Raw genomic sequence first — 21,017 nt, forward strand, 5'->3', positions numbered from 1 at the left:
ATTACTTTTCCGCTCTATTGTGTGATCAGAGTTTGTAGCATATTCAGTTCTAGTTATTATTTTCTCCAGTTTTCCATAACGGAGTAGTTGGAATTTGTCTTCGTTGAACATCACATTGTTCTCCGTTGCCCATTGGAAAACTTAGTTTATATCTTCTTGGAGCTTTGCCGTGCCCTCAATGGATGACAGTCTCATGTAGATCCTATTATCGTCTGCGAAGGATGATACGGTGCTATGGCTTATATCTCTGTCTATGTCTGATATGAGGATGAGGAATAGGATAGCGGCAAGTACTGTGCCTTGTGGAACAGAGCTCTTCAATATGGCAGCTTCCGATTTAACTCTGCTTACCACTACTCTTTGTGTTCGATTGGTTACAAAGTTGAAGACCCATCTGCCTACTTTGTCAGTTATCCCTTTATCACGCATTTTGTGTGCTATTACACCATGATCGCACTTGTCAAAGGCTTTTGCTAAATCAGTGTATACTACATCCGCATTCTGTTTGTTTTCCAGTGCATCCAAGACCATATCATAGTAGTCCAGTAGGTGTGAGAGGCAGGAGCGACCTGCTCTGAACCCATGTTGCCCTGGATTGTGCAGTTGTTGGTAGTCCAAGTGGATTGAAGGAGACGTGTCGGCCAGGCTGTAAGATTCTCTTCTATTATTTGTAGCTAGCTGGTCCAGTGGCTAACGCGATGGACAAGTGGATTACAATCCTGCTTCTTAGAACTCTTTCAAAGATTTTTATGATGTAGGATGTTAAAGCTATTGGTCTATAGTTCTTAGCTATTGCTTTGCTGCTACCTATATGGAGTGGGGCTATATCCGTTTTTTAGTGACTGTAAAATCTTACCTGAGTCTATGATCCTTCTCCATAACATACTTAGGGCCCGTGAGAGGGGTTTCTTGCAGTTCTTAATGAACACAGAGTTCCACGAGTCTGGGCCTGGGACTGAGTGCATGGACATGTCGTCGATGGCTTTCTCAAAGTCTCGTGGAGTTAGGGTTATGTCAGAAATTTGGCATACTTTGCCAGGGTTTCAAAGCTCATTCATGAAAAAATTATTTGGATTGTCTATCTTTAGACTGATTAGTGGCTCGCTGATATTGAGATTTCAGTATCTCACTCATTTCTTTGTCATCATCTGTGTAGGATCCGTCTTGTCTGAGCAAGGGCCCTATACTAGAAGTGGTTTTTACATTGTTTTTGGCATATGAAAAGAAATATTTCAAATTTCTTTCAATATCACTAATTGCTTTTAGCTCCTCTTGTCTCTCCTGGATCCTCTATGAGTCCTATAACTTAAGCTCAATATTTTCCACTTCCCTGGTTAGCGCTTCCTTCCATGTTTCAGATAATCTAGCATTCTTGAGGAGCTCAGTGATTCTTCGTCTTCTCCTGTAGAGGGAGCGTCTCTCTCTCCTGTTTACTTCTTCTCTTCTTTTTTCTTAGTGGAATATGCCTTGAACATACTTCAGCTACCAGAAGGTTGATCTTTTCAAGACACTGGTTAGAGTCCATGTAATTTAAGATATCCTCCCAACATGTCTCATTTAGGACATAGTTTACCTGGTCCCAGTTGATGTTCTTGTTGTTGAAGTTGAATTTGGTGAAGGTACCTTCATAGCTGTATGCTTTTTGCTGATCAGGACTCCTGTGCATGCAAGTCTAGACTTCAAGACGGGAGAAAGAGAGGTTAGTATTAAAACTGGGAAATAAAGGTTATGAAGAAAGATTACAACTGGAATTCTCAGCTCGACAAAACTGAGGAAACATGATCACGACATACGGAATACCTATAAACAAAGTAGACAAAGAACAGAACAGAGGGAAACTAAATACCCAAATAACTCGCAGAGTTACGAGTCCCTCCGTGTTGGCTTTGGTAAATGTAAACAACAGGGTACACAGAACCCATCATCTCCACCTCATTTGACCAGGAGAATGTATTAGGCAATATTGGTCTAAAGCGTCAAAGGTAAGATCAGTGTCGAGTATGAAGCGATCTCAAAAAACCATCCAGATATGGTAAGATGGGTGTTTGTCCCATGATAAAATCCAGATGTACTCCTGTTAACTCTTTGGGGCCTTGTTCCTAGGCCTTTTGCATATCCATATGCTTTTGCACTACACCTCCACAGGATATGGGGTGCACAATCAACTAGCCTCTTCGGTGGCAAACCCTAAATCTAATCCATGATGACTCGCGCAAAAGTGCGGCCAGCAGCTACCACTGACTTGCTCGCGCTGAAAATATAAGAATATTAAAACATAAGAAAAGTAGAAACACTGCTGCAGGCCTACTGGCCCATGCTAGGCAAGTTCTTCTTAAACCCAGACCCACTGGCGGCCTGGTCACAGACCGGGCCGCGGGGGCGTTGACCCCCTGAACTCTCTCCAGGTAAACTCCAGGTAAACTAACAAAAATATTTGCCCAACCCATTTTCAATGCTACCCAAGGAATAAGCTTTGATAATCCCATTAACTCATGTCCAAGTCCCACTCAAATCCAACCCCTCACTCATTCATCTAACCAAAATTTGAAGCTCCCCTAGTATGACTGGTGGTCCACTCCAGTAGCAACAACAGACTTTACCTGCACTTGACTCAGTAGTCTGGCTAGGGGATTATCTTAATGAATTAACCATTGCTTATTTTGCTTTCAGTATTTACCAGAGCAAGGCTGAGTTCACCAGGGTTGAGTAGTGAAGATAAATGATGCTCTGAAGTGAAATTACGTCGAGTTGTGTAGTGGAGATTAATGATACTGGTACCTTATTTAGCGCAGGATCTTAAGAAGTCAATTAATACCGATGTTCCAAGCCAGCTCTTAAAGGTCATCCAAGATATATTAATAAATTGAAAAATGACCTTTTCTGGTTTCAGTAGTGATCATGGCAATGTCAGGCTTCTTCAAAGAGCCAATTAATTTTGATTTTCCAACCCAGCCGACTTCAGAGTACTTTGAATGAATCAAAGACACAGATTACCAGATATAAACCCATATATATATATATATATATATATATATATATATATATATATATATATATATATATATATATATATATATATATATATATATATATATATCGTGCCGAATAGGCAGAACTTGCGATCTTGGCTTAAATAGCAACGCTCATCTTGCCATATAGGACAAGCAAAAATTTGTGTATGCAATAATTTCGCCAAAATCATTCTGAACCAAACGAAAAAAATATATTTCACTGTGTTTGTTTAGTATTAAATTATTGTAAACAAATCTAAAATATATTTAGTTGGGTTAGGCTAAAATAAATTGTTCTTGTTATAATAAGGTTAGGTAAGTTTTCTAAGATTCTTTTGGTGCAAAATTATAAATTTTTACATCAACATTAATGAAAAAAATATATTTTTAAACGTATAAGAGAAAATTTTAGAAAGGTTTTAAATTTAAATGAGTTCTTGCTAATTGACCAGTTTTACATATTCGGCACGACATATATATATATATATATATATATATATATATATATATATATATATATATATACTATAAACATTATCTCTTAGTACACAACAGGATCCGAAACTGTAAACTCGGGATCAGAGTACACAGTACTTTACACACATCGTCAGTCTCCAGAAAAGTATAGGCGCCTAGCCGACGCTAGACGGTCACTCTCCATACCCCGGAGTACCAGGCTTCTAGAAAGTTATTTCATCAAATCCCGCCACATGCAGTGAACTAGGCTTGTACAAAAAACTTTGTACAAGCTAGGTGCTCCAGGGAATGGGGGAGTGACAGTCGAGCTTCGGCTGGGCGCTCATGCTCTCACGGAGTCTGGCGTTGTGGAAAAAAATAGAAGGCGGGATCGAACCGTGGGGCTGGTAGTAGCAGGTCCAGTATCAGCCACGGTTCGATTCCCGTTCATCTTTGTTTATTCATTTACAGTCGTTTATTACGACGTGAATCGACTTTATGGACTATATGGTTTGAGAGAGATGAGTGAGAGTAGATACACCGTGAAGGTTGCTGGAGATAAGAGAGTGAAGTCAGGGTCAGAGATAGTACTACTGGCGGAGGCACGAATAGAGAATTTGTGTTGGAATCTTTACCATTAGAAGCCTCGCAGCTCAGTGGCAAAGTGTTGGACTTGTCACTACCAGGACTATGGTTCGATCCCTCCTTTAATGTTTCTGTTATATATGTGTCTTGCCGAATAGGTAAAACTTGCGATTTTGGCTTAAATAGCAACGCTCTTCTTACCGAACAAGGCAAGTGAAAATTCGTGTATGCAATAATTTCGCAAAAATAATTCTGAACCTAACGAAAAAATATATTTCATTGTGCTTGTTTATTAAATTATTGTAAACTTATCTAAAATATATTTATTTGGATTAGGCTAAATTAAATTTTTATAATAAGGTCAGGAAAGTTTTCTGGTACAAAATTATTAATTTTTACATTAACATAAATTAAAAAAAAATATCTTTAAAAGTATAAGAGAAAATTTTAGAAAGGACTTAATTTTAAATGAGTTCTTGCTAACAGACCAATTTTACCTATTCGGCACAACACATTATATATATATATATATATATATATATATATATATATATATATATATATATATATATATATATATATATATATATATATATGATGTATTACAATGAGGGAACATAAACTGTGATAATGTCAGGCAGGTAACAGGTATATGAACCACTGTAGTGTGTGTGTCTGACATAATGTGCCCTGATAACGTACTCTATTTTTGAATGATGTTTCTGAAGACCACTGTGCCAGAAATTACTCTTCTTTGCTTGTTTTCTTTGCATCGTGGTTTTCTTTATCCTTGTGTTTCAATTAATGAACAGAGAAATCAAGAACATAAAAGAATTTAATGGATTGGGATTTTTTTTTGTGGTGAGCAAAGGGGTTTGAAGGTGAGACTTTTAGTCTGTAGAAATTCGGAATAAACGAAACATTTTAGGGAGAGTTCCTCCCTTAAACACTTCCCTCCCTTCCTCCCTCACCCACTCCCTACTCTCCCTTCACCCTGAGAGGCCAGCACGAGGCGTGAAGTGGCGGTAAGGATGAATTACACTCCCTGTGATCCATAAATTAAGGTAAGATGACCCTCCCTGGAGATGCTCTCAGACTCCCACCTTTTCCTCTTCCTTTCCCTGCCAGTCCACCTCTGCCACCCTGCCACCACTTGTGATAGCCACCCACACTGCTACCCTTCCACCCACCAAGGAAATTTATATATATATATATATATATATATATATATATATATATATATATATATATATATATATATATATATATATATATATATATATATATATATATATATATATACACACACAAAATGCGCTCATACCACATATCCAGTCAGTCCTGCCGTTTATCCAGTCAGTCCAACCGTTTATCCAGTCAGTCCTGCCGTCTATCCAGTCAGTCCAGCCGTTTATCCAGTCAGTCCTGCCGTCTATCAGTCCAGCCGTTTATCCAGTCAGTCCTGCCGTCTGTCCAGTCAGCCCAGCCGTTTATCCAGTCAGTCCTGTCGTCTATCCAGTCAGTCCTGCCGTCTATCCAGTCAGTCCTGTCGTCTGTCCAGTCAGTCCTGCCGTCTGTCCAGTCAGTCCAGCCGTTTATCCAGTTAGTCCTGCCGTCTGTCCAGTCAGTCCTGCCGTCTGTCCAGTCAGTCCTGCCGTCTGTCCAGTCAGTTCAGCCGTTTATCCAGTCAGTTCTGCCGTCTATCCAGTCAGTCCTGCCGTCTATCCAGTCAGTCCTGCCGTCTGTCCAGTCAGTCCTGCCGTCTGTCCAGTCAGTCCTGCCGTCTATCCAGTCAGTCCTGCCGTCTGTCCAGTCAGTCCTGCCGTCTGCCCAGTCAGTCCTGCCTTCTATCCATTCAGTTAGTCAGTCCTGCCATCTATCCAGTCAGTCAGTCAGTCCTGCCATCTATCCAGTCAGTCAGTCAGTCAGCCCTGCCATCTGTCCAGCCAGTCAGTCCTGCCACCTATCCAGATCAGTTAACATGTTGCATGGGTACTTTCATTACTAATTCTAATCATTCTATTCTCCCTATTCCTTATTTATCACCTCGCCTTTCGCCTCCCTTTCTCCAAGTCACTGTTTTACTCATATCATCGCCCTTCCATTAGCATGTGTCCTCTGTTCTCCCCTTTCCTTATTATTCTACCTTACTAAGCATTCCCATTTCTCATTTTCTCTTTACCTAACTTGTATATTCCATCTTTCTTTCCATTTCTCTCTTCTATTGTCCTTTTGTCTACAAGTCCTAACCATTAACCTTATCTTCTTAATCTTTACCATTAACCCCTTAACCTTAACTCCTCTCCCCTTTATTTACAAAAAGGGTGAGGTTAAGACTTACTGTCTTTATTTACAAGCTAACAGATCCTACCTCTACTCATTTGGAAGCCTTTTTATTGCTATGAGACATACAAACAGGGAACAGGATGAAGTTGGAGCCATCTGGTGGCCAGCAATTTCATTCGGTCAACTGATTCTTACAATAATAATAATAATAATAATAATAATAATAATAATAATAATAATAATAATAATAATAATAATAATAATAATAATAATAATAATCTTTATTTCTACGTTATCTGAGATCAGTGACATACTATATAGAAAACCCCTGATCAATAGATAAAAAAAGCAGGTAGGCAAGTAGGGAGGCTGCATCTTTGAGTCTCCGTAGGATGGAGATGAAAGATGGTAGACCGGGGGCATGTTTTACGAGGATCTGGGTATTAGCAAGCGGCCCAGATACCCAGATAAGAGATGAGCTTAGGAGCGGGGCAGGAGACAGTAATGGCTCTGGGCATTGTCAGCTGGGAGGGTCTGGAGACCGAAGAGATAACAGAGGTGTGATGGAGATCCATAAGTATGAAAAGGGAGAAGAAGGATGCGAAAAAAAGGGAGGTTAAAATGTAGAGAAGGGATATGGAGGATGCAGAGGAGAAATGGGATGAAAAGAGAGAAAGAGGACACAGAGAAGGGAGAAAGGGATGTGGAGAAGGGAGAAAGGGGACGCAGAGGAACAAGGAAAAGCAGAGGTAGAAGGGGGAGACAGAAGGGTTAAAGGGAATGCAGAGGCAGAAAGGGGAGATTGAGAAAGGGAAAGCAGAGAAGGTAAAAAGGGGACACAGAAGGCAGAGAAAGGAGAATGAGGAGACAGAGAAGGTAGAAAGGGGAGACACAAGGGAGAAACGGGAGACAGAGAAGGGAGAAAGGGGAGACAAGAGAAGGGACAAAGGGGAGACAAAGAAGAGAGAATGGAGAGAGAGAGAAGGGAGAAAGGGAAGACAAGCGAAGGAAGAAACGGGAGACAGAGAAGGGAGAATGGGATATCATGAAAACTCAAAAACCTTGTGTTTATTCGGTGACACTGTAAATAATACATCAATTTCTTCTTCAGAATTACCGGTTTCAAACGCTAAGCTTCACGACCAAGAAAACCCACTCGCTCTGACACACACACACACACACGGACTGACGACACTGGAGGACAGAAGGGTCAGGGGAGACATGATAACGACATACAAGATACTGCGGGGAATAGACAAGGTGGACAGAGATAGGATGTTCCAGAGAGGAGACACAGGAACAAGGGGTCACAACTGGAAGCTGAAGACTCAGACGAGTCACAGGGACGTTAGGAAGTATTTCTTCAGTCATAGAGTTGTCAGCAAGTGGAATAGCCTAGCAAGTGAAGTAGTGGAGGCAGGAACCATACATAGTTTTAAGAAGAGGTATGACAAAGCTCAGGAAGCAGAGAGAGGATCCAGTAGCGATCAGTGAAGAGGCGGGGCCAGGAGCTGAGTCTCGACCCCTGCAACCACAATTAGGTGAGTACAATTAGGTGAGTACACACACACACACACAGCCTTCACCCTCCTGCCAGCAGACAAACTCACAGTACAGACCATCCTCTTCGTCAAGGCTCCACCTTCAGCCGCTCATCACGAGAGTCATATCACAGGCTAAATTTATTCCCCATTAAACCGTCTTACCTGTATATGTTCATGTGTATATTCTATATTTTTAATTGCAGCTCTGCATGACCCTTGTGAGTTTAACGCTTAGCTTTGCTTATATTAATTTTATCTCTAGATTTAAGTTATTTACACAGTGAAAGTGATTTGGTTAGAGATTGAGTGGTTTTAAAGTATCATCGATTACATTCACGGGAAGCGGTAAATCAGTAGGGAGTATACGGCGCCTGAGAAGTGAAAGGTGATCAGGTTTTATACAGTTTTTCGGATCAAGAGCACTTGAGCAGTATCCAGGTATCCTCCCTCCCTTTCTCCCTTTGAAGGATTGAAAAGTAGTTGAGGCTATTTCACACAACTCACATAACACACATTGCCGTAGCTTCTCGCTCACAATGTTTCACATTGTGTGAGAGAGAGAGAGAGAGAGAGAGAGAGAGAGAGAGAGAGAGAGAGAGAGAGAGAGAGAGAGAGAGAGAGAGAGAGACAGACAGACAGACAGACAGACAGACAGACAGACAGACAGACAGACAGATATCAGGATCTCGTATTTGCATGGTAGGGGTGAGAGGAGGTCCCACATGAGAGGTCACTATAGTATACCGATGAAGTCTTCCCATTAGCTCGGTGAGAGGGAGGCTGGTCCTGCCTGATCCATGACTATGGGATCCGCTCAGAGAGAGAGAAAGAGAGAGAGAGAGGGAGACAGAGAGATATCAGGATCTCGCATTTGCATGGTAGGGGTGAAAGGAGGTCTCACCTGAGAGGGGTCACTATAGTATACCGATGAAGTCTTCCCAATAGCTCGGTGAGAGGGAGGCTGGTCCTGCCTGATCCATGACTATGGGATCCGCTCACACCAGCCTCCCACAGCCTAGTGTTTATCCTACACACACCTGTTTAATATCCAAAACGATCTTTAATTTCTTTTAATCAGTAATTCGTTCTTGATATGAAATCTATTTAAATAAATATTTGCTTTTGATATCTATACGCAGGTCAGAAAAATATTTATCTCGTATTGTACTGATTTTAATGATCTTTCAGAATTTAATTAAACAAAAATAGTGAAGATTACGGGATATATTTACCGATAAGTATATTCCTCTCAGCGTAAATATGCTGAGGGCTTAATTTAAACCCTATTTTAGGGGTTAAATCATTCTTGTCTGGTGGTCAAAAGGTTACATACAGCCTTAATGAGCCTAGTGTAGTCGATAGGCTTCAAACCTCATTTAGCATCCAAGTTTTCTCTTGCTCTTATATACTGAATATCTCGACGTTTCACAGCGGTTAGAGGCGTTTTCTAACCCATTTAAATTTTTATTTCAGGTATTGTTGACAAGTTTTAAATGATCGACTGCTAAATATTTTCTAGTACCAGTTTTTAACAGGATCAAAATAGTTCCTTAAGAATCAGTCGTCGCAGCTGTCAACGATCAATTTATTCTTAAAATAAAATATGAAAAGTTTTTGCATCAACAGATCTTCGTATATACATAGAGAGAGTAGTGTTGATGTTTATTACCCATTTAGGTATTAAAATGAATATGAGATTGAATCATAAACACTACAAGATATATATATATATATATATATATATATATATATATATATATATATATATATATATATATATATATATATATATATATATATATATATATATATATATATATATATATATATATATTTATATATATATATATATATATATATTATATATATATATATATATATATATATATAATATATATATATTTATATATATATATATATATATATATATATATATATATATATATATATATATATATATATATATATATATATATATATATATATATATATATATATATAGGGAGGTACCACCTCTAGAACTGTCATAGGGACCCTCATCCTCAGAGAAAAGAATAAACTTGCTTCCGGGAAAACTCAAGGTTCTCCCTGAAGCTGTTTGAGAATTTTCTCCTACCACCCCCTATATTTCAAGTATGTTTTATTTAAAGACAAAATACAAAATACATTGGCCAAACATTCACAAAAATACAACAGAAAGTAAAACAACATAGGTAACTCAGAGCTACATCTCGAATACTTCGTCCAGCTCCCCTGCTGTGGGCTGCGTGCCCAGAATGCTGCAGGCATTTCCTCTCTGGATCGCAACACTGAGTCTCTGAAAGAGGAAGCTGGTCGATCTGTGGTCCTTGGTTTCTATGATGAGCTTTTCGCCCAGCTCTTTGAGGAACTTTAGAGCACACTTGCCCCATGCTCCAAGGGTCTGCGACGCTATTGGAATGAAGTTATAGCAAGGGGTAAGGTCTTCATATTTTCAGATCTTCTGGGTCTCCCTGTGGCTGGCAGCTCCACCCCCTTCCACTACGGAGTATGGCAAGTAGGTGTCTGCCAATGTGGCGGCACAGGTGTAGTCCCAGGCAATCTGCTTTCCATCCTTCCAGGGTAGCATAGTGGCTCCATCAGGACGCTTTTGACTTCCATCAGACCTCTGTACTTGGGGTTCCAGTTGAGCTGGGCAACGGGCTGTGGCGAGGCTTCTCTTTATGATGTCATTGACCTCCTCATGTCTGGCATACTTCCCTTCTGCTGTGTGACACACGAGACCATGAAGTCCGAATTGATCAGCTGTCGCCCTGCCGCAAATACATCTATGTTCGGTGAGGATGGGGGCGGCTAGGCGAAGAGCAACACCAATCCGAATGGCCTGTGGGTCGAGACGGGTGCCCAGGGAGGAATTGGGAACAACTAACAGGAAATCTACTGAGTGTGGTGCCTTCACTGCCAGGAGACGAGCTTTGTCCTTTCCTGAAGCATTGGAGATAATTGTGTTGACGAATTTTACTATATATATATATATATATATATATTTATATATATATATATATATATATATATATATATATATATATATATATATATATATATATATATATATATATATTCATACATCGGTAATAAATACAGGTGTACACAGACAAAGGAGGTTTTAGATAGACAAGTTATGTCCTTGAGCAACGCCTTCAAAATGTAAACACGGAGCCGGCCGAGTGATTACTAAACACTTAGCATCTTCCAATTTACTCTGCGAGACTTGATTCATAAACACATCGTCTGAAGATACTTTATGGATAGAGCCAAGAAGGTGTAAGGTTTCACTACATAGGATGTAACTCACTAGCTAAACGCTTGTGAGATGTTACTTGTCATGTACGATGTTAGGTGTCGGGCGAGGATCCAGGGCGGAGCCTCGACCTGCTTGTCATTCGGTTTGTGGTGTTTCATGTGAGGTTGAGAGAAGGGCTTCAGTCTCTGTGCTTGTGCGAGCGGAGGTCTTAACTTCGAGTGTGTGTGTGTGTGTGTGTGTGTGTGTGTGTGTGTGTGTGTGTGTGTGTGTGTGTGTGTGTGTGTGTAGGGATGACAAACATTGTAGCATGTGTACTTACCTAATTTTGTTAGTGAGGGTCGAATCACAGTCCTTAGCCCTCACCTCTTCACTTTTATCCACCCTCTTCACTACGTTCTGGCAAACAGGGTCTGGTCATACCTACTCATGTAACTGTGTATGGTGCTTGCCTCCATCTCTTCCTCTACAGCATGCCATGTACTCGCCTAGTTGTGTTTACAGTGGTCGAATCACAGCTCCTGGTTTGACTTAACACATACCAGGCTTTACTGTTCTCTTGCCTTTAAGGCTTGATCATACCTACTCTTGAAGATGTGCACTGTGTTTCCTTTCACATTTCTGTCTATCACGTTCCTCTGACTCACTTTAATTACTGACATACAATACTTACAAAATAAGATAAATGCAATACCTATGCATCTTAATTAGAAACAAAGATACCCAGGTGTTGCTCCTGTGTCTTATCCCTGGATAAAATCCTGAATAAACGACGTGACGTTTCATTAGTTCCCTGTCATCAATGACTCCTGAACACCATCAACGAAGACGATACGAATCTCTTCTACGAACTTTAAGTTCAGGGCTCCTCCACCATCTCAGACCCTACACCCTGACCTAAGTATCAGGGCAATGTACCGGTGTCCTCAACATTATTCGACAAATTAATGTTAATTTGTTAATGGAGGGAATTAGGGCTGCACCAGACAAGAATAATTTAATACCTAAAATTGGGATTTAAGTAAAGTTTCAGTGTCGTGCAGAATAGGTAAAACTTGCGATTTTAGCTTAAATAGTAACGCTCTTCTTGCCGAATAAGGCAAGCTAAAATTTGTGTATGCAATAATTTCCCAAAATCACTCTGAACCTAAAGAAAAAATATATTTCATTGTGTTTGCTTATTATTAAATTATTGTAAACTTATCTAAAATATATTTAGTTGGATTAGGCTAAATTAAATTGCGCTTGTTAAAATAAGGTTAGGTAAGTTTTCTAAGGTTCTTTTGGTACAAAATTATTAATTTTTATATCACATAAATGAAAAAAATATATCTTTAAATGTATAAGAGAAAAATTAAGATACTAAATAGGACTTAAGATACTAGATGGGACTTAAGATACTAGATGGGACTTAAGATACTAGATGGGACTTAAGATACTAGATGGGACTTAAGATACTAGATGGGACTTAAGATACTAGATGGGACTTAAGATACTAGATGGGACTTAAGATACTAGATGGGGATACAAGATGGGACTTAAGATACTAGATGGGACTTAAGATACTAGATGGGACTTAAGATACTAGATGGGACTTAAGATACAAGATGGGACTTAAGATACTAGATGGGACTTAAGATACTAGATGGGACTTAAGATACTAGATGGGACTTAAGATACTAGATGGGACTTAAGATACTAGATGGGACTTAAGATACAAGATGGGACTTAAGATACTAGATGGGACTTAAGATACTAGATGGGACTTAAGATACAAAATGGGACTTAAGATACTAGATGGGACTTAAGATACTAGATGGGACTTAAGATACTAAATGGGACTTAAGATACTAAATGGGACTTAAGATACTAGATGGCACTTAAGATACTAGATGGGACTTAATTTTAAATCAGTTCTTGCTAACTGACCAGTTTTACCTGATATATATATATATATATATATATATATATATATATATATATATATATATATATATATATATATATATATATATATATATATATATATATATATATTATATACTAAAAATATAGGGAAGTACCACCTCTATAGCTGGAATGGGGACCCTCATCCTCAGAGAAGACAATAAACGTACCTCAGAGAAAACTCAAGGTTCTCCCCGGAGCTGTTTGAATATTTTCTTCTCCTACCACCCCCTATATATTTTTTTATTCTATGTGAACATTTATTAATAAACAAAATACATTTACAGAAAAAAAACATAAACATGAATACAATGGCACAATGTATCAAAGATGATGAATTTCCTCCAGCTCCTCCGAGGCTGGACGTGAGCCAAGTATGCAGCAAGCATTTCCCCTCTGGATGGCGACGCTGAGGCGCTGGAACATGAAAGTGGCTGCCCTTGGGTCCCTGGTGGTGTCGATGAGTCTGGAACCCAATTCTTTAAGGAAACGTGTGGCATTTTTTTCCCCATGATCCCAAGGTCTCTGATCCCACTGGGACAAATTGATACTGTTGGCTAATGTCCCTGTACTTGCTGATCTTGTACTCCTCCCTGTGGTCAGCAGCTCCTCCCTGTCGCCCCACACTGTGATGGATATAGGTGTCAGCCAGTGTGGACACACAGGTATAGTCCCATGCTAAGAGCTTGCCATTCTTCCAAGGATAGATGGTGATCCCGTCGGGGCGGTTTGCTGGGTTGTGGGTATTGTTTGCTGCAAGTGATCGTGGCTCCCTCTCGGCAGGGCATCCAGCTGTAGCAAGGGTTCTCTTAATGATGTCTTTGACCTCATTGTGTCTTGCATGCCAGCCCTTGGTTTTGGAACAGTTAAGACCATGTAGACCGTATTGGTCTGCTTGCACTTCGCCGCAAATACACATATATTCTGTGTGAATTGGGGCAGCAAGGCGCAGAGCCACTGCAATACGGAGGGTCTTAGGGTCGAGTCGCGTTCCCATTGCCGATATGGGAACTGTTTGGAGGAAGTCCCCGGAGTGAGGTGCACTCACAGCCTGGAGACGGGCAATCTCCCTATCTGATGTTGCAGCCCTGAGCATGTTGGCAAGCACCTTTTCAGCAATTGGGCTATCCCAGCTTGACTGTTTGTGAGCCAGTGCTGCACTAGGGTTTGGTGCTGGAGCAGCAAGAGTCTCCCATTCGGTGATGGCACTGACATAGCTAGGGTCTTCTATTCCTGCTGAGTCACTGAGGGTGTCAGGAAGAATTTGTCTTATCAACTCGTTTGATGCAATGGAAGAGGATAGGAAAGCTGGTAGAGCAATCTGGGAGGATCTGCGTACTCCTAGCCCTCCAAGCCTGACCGGAAGTGAGGCTTGCAACCACTGTCCATCGTCAAGGGAAAGATTCAATACACTCTCTAGCATGGCCTTCAGGAGAGAGTCATATTCCTTGAGTTTTGGACTGCTGAAGGCTGGGGAGCATCTCAGAAAATAGGTAAGTTTTGGGGTTGACAGGCACCTGGTGAGTAGGTAGAAGGCATCGTGTGTGTCAATGTCTTTCATCCTGCTTTCCATCGTCCGGAGGTCTGAGACTTTTTTTCCTAGGATCAGATCGATGGCATTGGACCCAAGAGGAGCACCGAGGAGAGTGCTATTGGCTGGATCAATGGCTCGTGCTCCTGGTAAAACGGTACTAATATTCTGGATCAACTGTTGATTGGTAGAAACTATTTCACATTTGGTGGGGTTTAAAGAAAGGCCCAGGCTTTCTCCCATGTCTTTAATTTTACTGATGTCCTCCAGGAGAGATTCTGTTGTGCCAGCTAGGGTACCGTCGTCCAGGAACCAGATATTGAGCTCGCTGGAGAGTGCCTCCGTGACTTCCTTGATGACCAAACAAAATAGAAAGGGGGCGAGAGGGTCCCCCTGTTGCACGCCCTCACACGAGTCAATTTCATGGTCCCCAAACAATAGTTTGGAAGTCACACTATAACACGATTCTATGAAGGGATAAAGGGAAGGGAAGTTTCTATAAACTGCTTGGAGAGCAGCATCCCTTCTGACTGAGTTGAAAGCATTGGCAAAGTCCAATTTGACCAAGGCTTTTTCATAGGACATGTTTTTGATATATACTCGTGCTGCGTGGGCAGCTGCTTCACAGCCCTGTTGAACGCCGAAACCGAGCTGAGTTGGTTTCAGCATTGCAGCAGCCTCTTGACTCACCCTTCTTACTGCAGCCTTGGCGACTAGGCGCCGAAGGGTGTTACCCACTGCAATGGGCCTGATTCCGCCATCCTTTTTCCGGAGGGCACACAATGAGGCACCAAAGAAAAAGGGTCTGATGGCCTCTGGGACACCGCCAGCCAGGCACAGGTTGGAAAATTTGGTGAGTTCAGACAGCAGCCTCTCTGAAACCTCACCAAGTGCTGGATTGAGTATTTGTTTTAAGTGTATATATATTTATATATATATTATATATATTTATATATATATTATATATATTTATATATATATATATTTATATATATATATCAACATTTTTAGTTTGGAGAACATTATCATATAAATTTTAAGAATGATATAAATTGCGCTTCACCACCAGTTCTCTTATAAATAATAAAAATATTGCTTTTGTTATTATTTAAAAGTAACACTACCTGATAGTCTGTTCTTTGTGTCCAACCAAAATTAAGCTTAACGAGTGAACTTATGGAATCTGGAACACCTTTTGCAAGTTTTGCAACGAAAACGAGCGAAACGTTGCGTTACTCCAACATGCTGTCAAATTTACGAGGGCTGTAAAAACTGTGCTGCATGAGAATTGCCTTTAGTGTTAAGAGCTTTTGTTCTCTCTCTCTCTCTCTCTCTCTCTCTCTCTCTCTCTCTCTCTCTCTCTCTCTCTCTCTCTCTCTCTCTCTCTCTCTCTCTCTCTCTCTCTCTCTTAGTAAGATCAGCAGCATCACTTACCTCTGCCTCGTCCCAGAGCATCAACACGGAAGTTGGTGTGACCAGTCTCACCATCACTCAGTTGACCTAGACCGCCAGAGAGCCAGCCTCCCTTGCGAGACCCATCGTAGGTCAGGTCACGGAGGTTGTAGTCTCCGCCCCGGGGGTCACCGTCAGGCATCGTGTACGACACCAGACCCTCTGAGGGGAACAGTAATGAGGTAGTTCGCTCGTTAGTCACCTTAAACAAATTTAATACAAGATTTAACAGCAAACAGTAGAAATGTATAGCAAATCTAACTATTGTAGCACCAGCTGTTATAACACAGCACCAGCTGCTACAACATAACACCAGCTGCTACAACACAGTGGCAGGACTCACCAGTGTAGCGACAACCGTAGATCTCCACTCTCATACACACTGTACGAGGGTGGTCGCTGTAAGGCACGAACCTCACCCTGGCCGCTATGATGGGTGGACTCAACTGAGAGGTCTTTGCCAGGTATGTGTTGGTGTTCCCCTCCAGTAACTGTGGGAGAGAGGGAGAGGTGAGTGGGGCAGAGAGGGAGAGGTGAGTGGGGCAGAGAGGGAGAAGTGAGTGGGGTAGAAAGGGAGAGGTGAGTGGGGCAGAGGGGGAAACGTGAGTGGGGCAGAGGGGCAGAGGTGAGTGGGGCAGAGAGGGAGAGGCGAGTAGGGCAGAGAGGGAGAGGTGAACGTGGTAGAGGAGTATAAATGAGAGGGAGTGTGGGAAACGGAGTGTGGGAGAGTTGGAAGTCTGTTGATGAGTTGAACTTGTGAAGAAAATCATTCTATTAATCACGTCTTCACATGGTCCTCAACCACACACACACAAAAAAAAAAACACACACACACACACATACACACACACACACACACACACACACACACCTTCATTACAATATTACCTGGAGGGTGTTTCGGGGGGTCAAAGCCCCGGCAGTCCTGTCCATAACCTGGCAATGCACATTACATTTTAACGTACACTGCAAAACCCGACCAAATATCACCGTAACAAACACATTTATGTATCACAGCGGCTGGCCATCAAAAAAAAATAGTAATACGATAAACAATATCGTCAAGCTGATGAGACATGAATATGTATTATTCATCAGAGAAACAAAGACTACGTATATTGGAGAGCATTGGGCACAAAGTATAGTAAAGACTGCAAACCACAGGTCTCTCTGCCAATGTCGAGGAGACTCCCGTGTTTTATTCAGAAAAGAGTGCAGGATATAATACGTGAAATATAAACCACGAAACGGGCGGGTATTAAACCCATGGCAAGTGGGTCTTAAAATTCCTGGCCAGTGTGTAAGCCACTGGTCTGGAATATTAGGACTCGCTTCCCATGGGTTCAACCCACGCCCCTTCCGTGGTTTGGTTGGGAATGGTATAAAATACTGACAGGTTGAAGATTAAGACACATGTGCAACAGCTGGGTATCTTTACTGTTGAAACGTTTCGACTACACAGTAGGTTTCTTCAGTCAAATACAGAGACAGCAGTAACTACTAGTTATGATTGAGAAAGAAGGGTTGGATCCCAGAGGAACCTGCCTTCTTACTTCTACTAGTGAATCCCGTCCTCCGTAACGCCACCTTCGACAGTATTTAAGACTCCATTCTCATGCTTCGGCTTCATATCGTTCCAGATTCTGGAACTGAACTCTTCTCCAGGCTGAGGAACTGACTACCTCAAATACTATCGTTCCGTGGTGTGTTATTACGATTTCGTAAGACATGAAATATAGATTTTTGATGGAAAGTCTAAGCCAGTTCCAGTACACATCAGCAGCTACTCAGACTGTTACTTTGACACTGTGTTGGGTACAACACTAATGGCGCTGTGTTCAGCGTGGACTGAAGCCAACCACTAATCCTGTATAGTTCCGGAACTTCTGCCAGGGTGAAGAATGAGACACTCGTCCAACTTTTGAGAATCTTTATTGAGGAAACGTTTCGCCAACCAGTGACTTCTTCAGTTTAATACACAGAAGGTGGAAGATGACTCCCAAATGTTGCACAAGTCTCTCACTCTTCAACTTGGTTATCAAAACCACTTACAACACTTCTGCCAGGGTGTTAGTGGCCTCTGCTCGAAGTAGATTACGACTAGTTAAATCCTATATTTCCAAAGCATTTATCCAATTGCTTCTTGAAGGATATGTTGATTTGGCTCTAGCAGCTTCAGGGATATACACACCTTTTTTTAGTGATCCACGGCTCTGTGAAAAGTTCTTACCCTCTTTAATGTTAAGTTGCTTGCCACGGAGTTTATTACCTCCATTTCATGTAATTATTGCGCTCTACATAAAAAAAATTCCTTCTTGAATGTGTCAAATCTTTATGTACGAAGTCACCCCATAGCTAAGAACATTTATAGTGATTTAAGTCTTAGCCGAAGTGTGGTTTTTATCTTAATGTTGATGAGCGTTTGGTGCTTTTGCTCTACGTCCTTTCAGGCTCAGCGTAATCTTTTGACATTATATTAAGAGCGTATAACACAGGCAAGTTGATGAATATCACTTGTCCAACACCTGGAAACTTCTCTCCACTTCCCTCAGTCTCTCCACTACCTCTGTATTGGATTAGAAAAAGCCTCTGGTTGGCGAAACGTCTTTATAAACAAAGATATATAGTTTTATACGTGTGTCGCAGTGATTTAATAAGGAGAGTACAGCTGGAGACCACATATATAAAGGGTCAAACTAGAGCACTGAACACTGTCAAAGCTGTTTCAGGTGCTGTTTTGTCCTCTCAGAATTTATTACTCTGGAACCAAAGGAGCCCTTGTCTGCTTTCTTGTATGATACTGTTGTGGGTATTTTATGGTATCAATGATAATTAAAATGATTATTTTCATTTGTTTTGGCGAGTTGGATTCCATTTTAGATGTACTCAGAAATTTTCATTTGTTTTGGCGAGTTGGATTCCATTTTAGATGTACTCAGAATTTTTATTCTCATATACGAAATGCATTACTCTATTTGGGAGAGAGAGAGAGAGAGAGAGAGAGAGAGAGAGAGAGAGAGAGAGAGAGAGAGAGAGAGAGAGAGAGAGAGAGAGAGAGAGAGAGAGAGAGAGAAAGAGAAAGAGAGAGAGAGAAAGAAAGAGAGAGAGATAAGCAGTAGGGAGAGAATGACAGCCCACAGCAGCCACACATAAAGTCGACGACAGACAAAAAAGCCAACATACCAGGGCGAACTGCAACACCAGACTCACTCGATAGTATTTGCCAGACCACATAAATGCATTCTACTGCTTTCAGTCCTGCTTAAAGCGGAGCAGGAAAAGAGGTTAGAGAAGGAGGAAAACGAGAAAGAAAAGATGGTGAGGAGGAAGGAGACAGATGCCACGAAACAAAAAAGAAGCGGTATCAGCCGAATGCATTTTTATGGAGAGATTTAAGTTCCAGTAGCTTTAATGGTATTCGAAATTCTCTTATGGCCAACACGTCCAGCTGTTTCAGGCATGTAATGCTGTTACAGGTCAATGTTTCCAGCTGTTTTGGGTACAACTAGTTCTAGCAACAGAAGATGTAGAATTGGGGGGGAAGGTGGAATAGGGGAGGATGTGAATGAGAAAAAAAGGTGACACACACATACACACATATAAACATACGGATTTTAGGAAGTATTTTTTCAGCCTTAAAGTTGTGGAGAGTGAAGTGGTAGAAGAGAGATCAATACATAATTTAAGAAGAGGTACAATACGGCTCTTGAAGTCGTATTGTACCTGGTTGCTCTAGCAACCAACGAAGAAGCGGGCCCAGGAGCTTCGACCCGACCCCTGCAACCACATACAGGTGAGTATATATAGATAGGTGCAAGACGTAAATGATATACACAGTATCAAGAGTAAGCATAACCTAACTCTGTACTCCGGTAATCAGTCAAGCCATTCTCTAAGTATAACAAGGCTAGTCCAGGAGCTATGACTTACCCTTGCAAACACATCTAGGTAACAATGAGGCATGTACATACATCATACATAGTCACTAGGGTAGGTACGATAGTGCCCCTGAAGTCAAAACTTAGAAGATAGGAGATTTGGCTATGAATACATAGTATATCGACCCCATCAAGGAGAACAACTAGGCTTGTATAACTAGTTAATAACAAGTGAATATGTATTAGAAAACATTTCGGTTCTGGGACTTTGATCACTTCTAATCAAGGTACCAGAACTGAAAAGCTTTCTAATAAACAAGTGTACATAACAAGGACATCTTTATCATGCACGTTTAGGTCCTGGGACCATCGACACTAAAAATAATCAGTAAAAATATTCTAAGAGTATATACATTTGCATGTGTTATTTTGTGTATTGTTCCAGTCAGTTATTTTGTGTATTGTTCCAGTCAGTTATTTTGTGCATTGTTCCAGTCAGTTATTTTGTGTATTGTTCCAGTCAGTTATTTTGTGTATTGTTCCAGTCAGTTATTTTGTGTATTGTTCCAGTCAGTTATTTTGTGTATTGTTCCAGTCAGTTATTTTGTGTATTGTTCCAGTCAGTTATTTTGTGTATTGTTCCAGTCAGTTATTTTGTGTATTGTTCCAGTCAGTTATTTTGTGTATTGTTCCAGTCAGTTATTTTGTGTATTGTTCCAGTCAGTTATTTTGTGTATTGTTCCAGTCAGTTATTTTGTGTATTGTTCCAGTCAGTTATTTGTGTATTGTTCCAGTCAGTTATTTGTGTATTGTTCCAGTCAGTTATTTTGTGTATTGTTCCAGTCAGTTATTTTGTGTATTGTTCCAGTCAGTTATTTTGTGTATTGTTCCAGTCAGTTATTTTGTGTATTGTTCCAGTCAGTTATTTTGTGTATTGTTCCAGTCAGTTATTTTGTGTATTGTTCCAGTCAGTTATTTTGTGTATTGTTCCAGTCAGTTATTTTGTGTATTGTTCCAGTCAGTTATTTTGTGTATTGTTCCAGTCAG

The 21,017-nt window shown here is 40.8% G+C and overlaps 1 protein-coding gene across 3 annotated transcripts in view; it reads right to left on the bottom strand.

The window, feature by feature from the left end:
* LOC128704229 (discoidin domain-containing receptor 2-like) overlaps positions 1–21,017 on the bottom strand; it is a 160,817-nt gene that overhangs the window by 13,558 nt on the left and 126,242 nt on the right. For all 3 annotated transcript variants that reach the window (XM_070102980.1, XM_070102979.1, XM_070102981.1), the window contains 2 exons: positions 16,436–16,583; positions 16,075–16,254 (listed from right to left, as the gene is read on the bottom strand). In XM_070102980.1, the coding sequence (XP_069959081.1) occupies positions 16,075–16,254; positions 16,436–16,583 (328 nt within the window). The remainder of the gene's footprint in view (positions 1–16,074; positions 16,255–16,435; positions 16,584–21,017) is intronic.

The sequence above is a fragment of the Cherax quadricarinatus genome, chromosome 84 (assembly GCF_038502225.1).
Source record: "Cherax quadricarinatus isolate ZL_2023a chromosome 84, ASM3850222v1, whole genome shotgun sequence".
Classification (NCBI taxonomy): Eukaryota; Metazoa; Arthropoda; class Malacostraca; order Decapoda; family Parastacidae; genus Cherax; species Cherax quadricarinatus.